General features: G+C 47.6%; 1 protein-coding gene across 1 annotated transcript; it reads right to left on the bottom strand.

Moving 5' to 3' along the window:
• Positions 1–4,981: 4,981 nt before the first annotated feature.
• LOC119363364 (G-type lectin S-receptor-like serine/threonine-protein kinase At2g19130) lies at positions 4,982–7,951 on the bottom strand. The gene is given in 2 exon segments (XM_037628701.1): positions 4,982–6,859; positions 6,861–7,951. Coding segments are annotated over 2 exon segments (2,472 nt in total). The 5' UTR covers positions 7,644–7,951; the 3' UTR covers positions 4,982–5,170.
• Between the last annotated feature and the right edge of the window lie 358 nt (positions 7,952–8,309).

The following is an 8,309-nucleotide window of genomic DNA, read 5'->3' as shown; positions in this document are numbered from 1 at the left end:
TTCCCATCGTACAATATTCGTGTTAGCATAATTTCATTATGAATAACAATAACATGATATTAATATCGTGTTTAGAACACCAAATACATATGCGGAAGATTAGGTACTAACTGGAATCGGTTGAGACCATTAGGGGGTTGACCATGGCTGCACCTTGCCGTTTAGGGCAGTGAGAAGATGGTCGGGAGAGAAGGGCAACAGCAGGGTGACGTAGTCATACAGGGGCAGCAGAGTCCAGCCCATGATATAGATACATAGGGGCAGGAGCACCGCCGGCACTACCTTGGGGTGGCCAGCGGTGGTAGTCAGTCTTCCAACCTTCAGTACCCTTTTTTGTTGATAGGTTTACGTGCATCCAGAGATACACGACCCCCCCTCTTTAGATCAAAGTTTTAAACAGTGTGCTATCTCGGCGCTATAGCGTTTGGAGGGGCATCACGCTAAATGGCATCGTGTGCAATTTAGCGGCTTTGCACGCTACTGAGGTTGCTGCTATTTGCCATAGTCTGCTATTTAAAACTTTGCTTTATATATGAGACGTTGATGGTCCAGGAACCGAAACCAGTCGCAACTACCCCTTTTCTCTCGGTCTGTTTTGACCTGAGACCAAATCCAACAATTTGAGCTCTGGAGATAAGGCACTTAATACAGGATTGTCTCAATTGGCCACCCAAACCAATAGATTTTTTGAACACACACCAAAGTATTCTTTTAAGTGTTCCTGAACCGAATACCAGGATAGCTTACCTACAACAACAACAACAACAAAGCCTTTAGTCCCAAGCAAGTTGGGGTAGGCTAGAGGTGAAACCCATAAGATCTCGCAACCAACTCATGGCTCTGGCACATGGATAGCAAGCTTCCATGCACCCCTGTCCATAGCTAGCTCTTCGGTGATAGCCCAATCCTTCAGGTCTCTCTTAACGGACTCCTCCCATGTCAAATTCGGTCTACCCCGCCCTCTCTTGACATTCTCCGCACGCTTTAGCCATCCGCTATGCACTGGAGCTTCTGGAGGCCTGCGCTGGATATGCCCAAACCATCTCAGACGATGTTGGACAAGCTTCTCTTCAATTGGTGCTACCCCAACTCTATCTCGTATATCATCATTCCGGACTCGATCCTTCCTCGTGTGGCCACACATCCATCTCAACATACGCATCTCCGCCACACCTAACTGTTGAACATGTCGCCTTTTAGTCGGCCAACACTCAGCGCCATACAACATTGCGGGTCGAACCGCCGTCCTGTAGAACTTGCCTTTTAGCTTTTATGGCACTCTCTTGTCACAGAGAATGCCAGAAGCTTGGCGCCACTTCATCCATCCGGCTTTGATCCGATGGTTCACATCTTCATCAATACCCCCATCCTCCTGCAGCATTGACCCCAAATACCGGAAGGTGTCCTTCTGAGGTACCACCTGACCATCAAGGCTAACCTCCTCCTCCTCACACCTAGTAGTACTGAAACCGCACATCATGTACTCGGTTTTAGTCCTACTAAGCCTAAACCCTTTCGATTCCAAGGTTTGTCTCCATAACTCTAACTTCCTATTTACCCCCGCCCGACTATCGTCAACTAGTACCACATCATCCGCAAAGAGCATACACCATGGGATATCTCCTTGTATATCCCTTGTGACCTCATCCATCACCAATGCAAAAAGATAAGGGCTCAAAGCTGATCCCTGATGCAGTCCTATCTTAATCGGGAAGTCATCAGTGTCGACATCACTTGTTCGAACACTTGTCACAACATTATCGTACATGTCCTTGATGAGGGTAATGTACTTTGTTGGGACTTTGTGTTTCTCCAAGGCCCACCACATGACATTCCGCGGTATCTTATCATAGGCCTTCTCCAAGTCAATGAACACCATATGCAAGTCCTTTTGCTCCCTATATCTCTCCATAAGTTGTCGTACCAAGAAAATGGCTTCCATGGTCGACCTCCCAGGCATGAAACCAAACTGGTTTTTGGTCACGCTTGTCATTCTTCTTAAGCGGTGCTCAATGACTCTCTCCCATAGCTTCATTGTATGGCTCATCAGCTTAATTCCACGGTAATTAGTACAACTCTGAACATCCCCCTTGTTCTTGAAGATTGGTACTAATATACTCCGTCTCCATTCTTCTGGCATCTTGTTTGCCCGAAAAATGAGGTTGAAAAGCTTGGTTAGCCATACTATCGCTATGTCCCCGAGACCTTTCCACACCTCAATGGGGATACAATCCGGGCCCATCGCCTTGCCTCCCTTCATCCTTTTAAAAGCCTCCTTGACCTCAGACTCCTGGATTCGACGCACAAAACGCATGTTGGTCTCATCAAAAGAGTCGTCTAGTTCAATGGTAGAGCTTTCATTCTCCCCATTGAACAGCTTGTCGAAGTACTCCCGCCATCTATGCTTAATCTCCTCGTCCTTCACCAAGAGTTGGCCTGCTCCGTCCTTGATGCATTTGACTTGGCCAATATCCCTCGTCTTCCTCTCTCGGATCTTGGCCATCTTATAGATGTCCCTTTCGCCTTCCTTCGTACCTAACCGTTGGTAGAGGTCCTCATACGCCCGACCCCTTGCTTCACCAACAGCTTGCTTTGCGGCCTTCTTCGCCATCTTGTACTTCTCTATGTTGTGTGCACTCCTATCCAGGTATAGGCGTCTGAAGCAATCTTTCTTCTCTTTAATCGCCTTCTGGACATCATCATTCCACCACCAGGTATCCTTATCTTCGCTTCTCCTTCCCCTGGATACTCCAAACTCCTCTGAGGCCACCTTACGAATGCAAGTCGCCATCTTCATCCACACATTGTCCGCATCCCCTCCTTCCTCCCAAGGGCCCTCCTTAATGACCCTCTCCTTGAACGCCTGAGCTACCTCCCCCTTGAGCTTCCACCACTTCGTTCTAGCGACTTTAGCCCGCTTATCCCGCTGGACATGAATCCGAAAGCAGAAGTCAACAACCACCAGCTTATGCTGGGATAGAACACTCTCCAGGTATCACCTTACAGTCTAGGCACGCACGCCTATCTTCCCTTCTCGAGAGGATGAAATCAATTGGCTAGAGTGTTGGCCACTACTAAAAGTCACCAGATGTGATTCTCTCTTTCTAAAGAGGGTGTTGGCTACAATCATGTTGTAGGCTAGGGCAAAGCTTAAGACATCTTCTCCTTCTTGATTCCTGATGCCATAGCCAAAGCCCCCATGCGCCCCTTTAAAACCTGTGTTAGATGTACCCACGTGGCCATTGAGGTCTCCTCCTATGAAGAGCTTCTCACCAATCGGTACACTCCTAACCATGTCTTCCGGGCCTTCCCAGAACTCCCTCTTGGTGTTCTCATTGTGGCCTACTTGCGGGGCATACGCGCTGATAACATTGAGAACCAAGTCCTCAACTACCAGCTTGACCAGGATAATCCGGTCCCCACGTCTCTTGACATCTACCACTCCATACTTGAGGCTCTTGTTGATCAAGATGCCTACGCCATTTCTGTTTGCAGCCGTCCCCGTGTACCATAGCTTGAAGCCGGTATCCTCCACCTCCTTCGCCTTCTGTCCTCTCCATTTGGTTTCTTGGACGCAAAGGATATCAACACCTCTCCTCACCGCTGCATCAACTAGCTCCCGAAGCTTCCCTGTCAGAGACCCTACGTTCCAGCTACCTAAGCGAATCCTCCTAGGCTCGGCTAGCTTCCTTACCCTTCGCACTCGTCGAGTCAAATGCGAAGACCCTTGCTCATTTTCCACTACATCCGGGCGCCGATGTAGCGCGCCACTAAGGATGCGACGACCCGATCCTCGCTTACTTGCCACCGTATCCGGATCAAGATACGGCGCGCCACCTGGGGGGTGACGGCCCGGCCCTTGCCCATTTTCCACCACACCCGGGTTCCGATGTGGCGCGTCGCTGAGAGGGTTACGCCCCAACGAAAATCTTTTGGGTTTCATCTCCATAAGAGTGGCTGAGTTTTTACGTTGGCTCACCAAGCCTATCACAACCCTCCTCCTTTACCCGGGCTTGGGACCGGCTATTGAGACAACATAGGCGGAGTTACCAGGATAGCTTACCTGGATAGAAGAAATCCTGATCGAATTCTGCATTTGATGTAACAGTTGTATGATCAGAATGGGGTTGGAGCCTGGAGATTGTATTAGTTTTTTTTTTGACACCTAGGAGATTGTATTAGTCACAACAGATTTAATTGTGGAAGTGGAAATAAGTAATATATGAGCAGAAACTGATGAGCGTATCTTGCAAAAAGGCCATCTTTTGGCACAGAACTGCTATGGAATATCCTTCACTATTTGACTAAAAATGGAACGGAATGACATTTGATTGTTTAGTGAGATTATAGGCACTAAAGTGAATATCAATCCTGACCTTTCTGGTATCTGTACCTGGCTCAATGGAAGCTCTAAAAAAGTAGTCTTTTGTTCTTTATTAATTGAAAGCAATAGAGGATTAGCCAGTTTACTTTCTTGAGACTCCAAACGAGCCAGTTGCTGTCCTAATAGAGGTTCATGTCAATCCAGCCAAGCCATTGTCATGTGGTATTCTGCAAGTTTATACTCAAGGGCGTTACCTCCTGGAGAGGGTTAGTTCAAAAAATATCCCCTGGAGAGGCAACACGTCCATTGATTTCTTTCGTCCATATTGCCAGTTTTATCATTTGAATTGACTTGTCTTCCCAGACAACAGTTGTACTATCTGTTACTAACTTCCTCAGTTGACTGGACTTTCCTTTGTGAAATTATGGATGTGCTTCTGCCAAATAGCATAAGCAAAATTATGCCATGACCGCCTTTTTCCAAGACACGAGTTTGTGAAAAGGCAGACACTTGCCATGAAAAAAAAGTTATTTGTTTTTTGTCTAAATACTCCCTCTGTTCATAAATATAAGACGTTTTCGCAGTATAGATTGAACTGCCAAAGTGTCTTATATTTAGAAACAAAGGGAGTAGTAAAGTAGTTTCCATTCTGCAAGATAGCATGCAACCGAAATCTCGTTTTTATTTTGGCTATTCAACCCTGCTGTGAGCCTACAGTGTTTATTGATACGGATGACACAAAAAATCTGAGTTTACTAGTTTCTACATATATATACAACTTCAGTTACTCATAGCACTTTTCAAACATATAAAGGCCTTGCCCTCATAAATTGCAGGGTTCCCTGGTTACGAACTTTGGAAATGTGAATTGCCTGAAGTAGCACTGTGTGTTTGAGAAGTTGTGCTGTTCTCCGTCTGGGAAGTTTGGCTTGAAGACAGATCTGAGAAGAAGTTTATGACATCAGGGCTTTCACCAAGAGCTCTCAGTGACCTGGGAACGGGGGGCATATTCACATCCAGAAACCCCTCTAGGATTTGGACGATCTGACCCATCGTGGGTCTAGTGCTTTCATCATCTTGGATGCACCAACAAGCAACCTTACAAGCTCTTGTGAGCTCGTCAGGATTTGCATCTCCTTTCAGCCTAGGGTCCAACAAGGTCTGCACATCCCCTTCATGGAGCTTGCTTGCAGCCAAGGTTGGGAAGAAAGTGGACCTGCCCTCCTCTCCATGATCAGCATTCCTCCTGCCTGATATGATTTCAAGGAGCATCATGCCATAGCTGAATACATCTGCCTTCGCGGTTATGGGCACGCCACTGATCCATTCAGGTGCAAGGTAACCCCTTGTTCCTCTCATTGTCGTTAAAACACGGCTGAAGTCCCGGCCTAAGAGCTTTGCTAGGCCAAAGTCGGATACTTTTGGTACAAAGGAATCATCCAAGAGAATGTTATCTGGCTTGACATCACAGTGTATGATGCAATCCCTACATTTTTCATGCAGGTAGTTTAGGCCCCTTGCTGTTCCAAGTGCAATTTGGTACCTAATGGCCCAGCTCAATGCAGTTGTCTCACCAGGGAAGAGTTGCACTTCCAGGGAGCCCTTTTGCATGTACTCATACACAAGCAGCCTCCTTGACCCTTCAGAACAGAACCCAAGAAGGCGGACCAAATTAACATGCTGGGTTGTCCCAATAGTGCTTACCTCAGCACGGAATTGCTTCTCCCCTTGATGAAACCCATCGAGCCTTTTCACAGCAATAGCAGTTGAATCTGGGAGCTTCCCCTTGAACACCGAGCCGAAGGCACCTCCCCCCAGCTTCTCTGAGAAGTTGCTGGTGACATGCTGCAAATCACTGTACCTGAAGGCAATCAACGTGCCCCCAGCAGTCTTTGATATCCGAAGAGTCCTATCTCGGCGATATTTCTGATATAGGAAGAAAAACACAACGGCAAGGATTATCAGAATTGCAGCAACTCCACCAACAACTGCACCAATGATCACTGCCTTGTTCTTTTTTGGGTCTTGCAGCTCGGATGCTGCAAGCCTGAGGAAGAGTGTGCCAACTCCATTTCCACTGTACTGTTCTTGGAGGTTTACCAGGTCCCCAGACCAAATAAAACAGCCAGTTGTATTGTAAGTGTAAGCATCGCATGAACAGCTTTTCAGACAAACCTGCTCACATTCTTTCAAGCTGGCGCCCACTGCACCCCGAGCATTGTCAGGTAGCCTCACGCCTGCCATGGTATAGAACTTATCAGGCTTGGTCTGTGCGGAGCTCGAGTTGATCTGGCACTGCAATGGTACGTTCCTCCTGCACCCACCACTGTAATCCTGAAGATCCCAATCACTCTGGACCTTCTGGCTGAACCCCTTGACGCAGTTGCAGTACGGCAGCGCAGCCTCACTGCAGCTACCATATGCCCCACAGAGTGCATACACCTCACACTGCCTCCGCGGCTGTGACCAGAACAAGATCCACTGCTGTGAGTATTCCACCCATGTCAGCTGCTTGATCTGTCCGGTCACGTGTCACGTCCATGATGAACCGCGAGATGACTGCATCATCCTTCATCGAGTAGTAGAAATAGCTTTCTGTGGCGTTGTCGACGAATTGGAAGTCGTATCTGAAATTGGCCGTCATCTCTGGCACGAGGCTGAAAATATTGCCGTTCCAGGGGCCACTGGTCCAGTAGTTTATGGATTCATTCCACTGGATGAAGTACTGTGTTGTGCCGTTGGGGTCTAGCTCAAGAGAGGACAACCCAGGAGATGGGTCTGCGCTGTTCTTCCAAGGAATAAGCCTCTGGCTCAGACCCGTGGTCTTGTTCAGCCCGAGCTTGCCCCCCGGAAGCCAGGTGTTTGTGGGATGGTCTATGCTTTGCCAATAAACTATCGATGCATTGGAGGCATCGGTGAGCTCGAGGCTACCGCTGTCCTTGATGGTAGCAATGGTGGAGTTGGAGGCTATACTTACATTGGTCGACCACAGTAGCCGGTTCTTGGCTTGATCAAGGAGGACAAGGTTGCCGTCACGGGCGATTTCCAAGGAGGCGGTGGCCGGGTCGGACACCGGCACGTCGGTGTTCCACACGGTGGTGAGCAGTGGTATGTTGCTGTACCATATGGCTATGTAGTAATTGCTGGAGGTGGAAGAGGTGGTGTTACTCTGCGATGGGGAGTAGAAGCCCACGGCGAACTTGTTGCCCTGGGACACGATCTTCTGTGACCCGGACAAGGGTGTGGTGGAGTTGATGGTGTCACCGGCTGTGCAGAGTAGGATTTGGCTGAATAGGAGGAGGAAGAAGAAGGGATCCATGGATCATGGAAGGGAGCTTGGAAGAATAGCCAGGGCTTGAGTGAGGACGGGAGCCTGAACTTTGGAGTCACTCGTGGCTGTGGTTGGACACAGAGGTTTCTCAGCCTGGTGAGCTACAGGGTTGATTAAATAAGCAGCCCTCTTTGACCTGGTATAGCAGCAGCAAAGGCTGATTGAGAGCCACACGCCCAACGCCCAACGCCCAACGCCCTGCTGCTGCTGAATAGTAGGAGTACTAGAATCTTGTGTTGAAATTTATGACACATGGTTAAGGCTGGTTGTAATGGGAGTATCATAACTAGTACTCCCTCCGTTCGGAATTACTTGTCTTGAAAATAAATGTATCTAGAACTAAAATACATCTAGATACATTCATTTCTACGACAAGTAATTCCGAACGGAGGGAGTATCATGCATGCCAACTAGGCAACTTTGATGATGTGGCATAGAATTAAATAAAGTAAGAGAGGGTTGAGTATCATATCATGATACCGTATTATAATAAATGCTACACTAGTATGTGTCATGCATGGCAATAAATAAAGTCATCTATGATACTAACATATGATACTATGCATTAGGGAGGTAGTATCATACACTAGTATCATATGCATGATACTAACTTATGATACTACCCATTACAACCAGCCTAACGGTGTTTTCTTT

This window comes from Triticum dicoccoides, chromosome 2B (genome assembly GCF_002162155.2).
Source record: "Triticum dicoccoides isolate Atlit2015 ecotype Zavitan chromosome 2B, WEW_v2.0, whole genome shotgun sequence".
Lineage (NCBI taxonomy): Eukaryota > Viridiplantae > Streptophyta > Magnoliopsida > Poales > Poaceae > Triticum > Triticum dicoccoides.
Note: the sequence above shows the minus strand (reverse complement) of the source record. Positions and strands in the feature narration are given on the sequence as shown.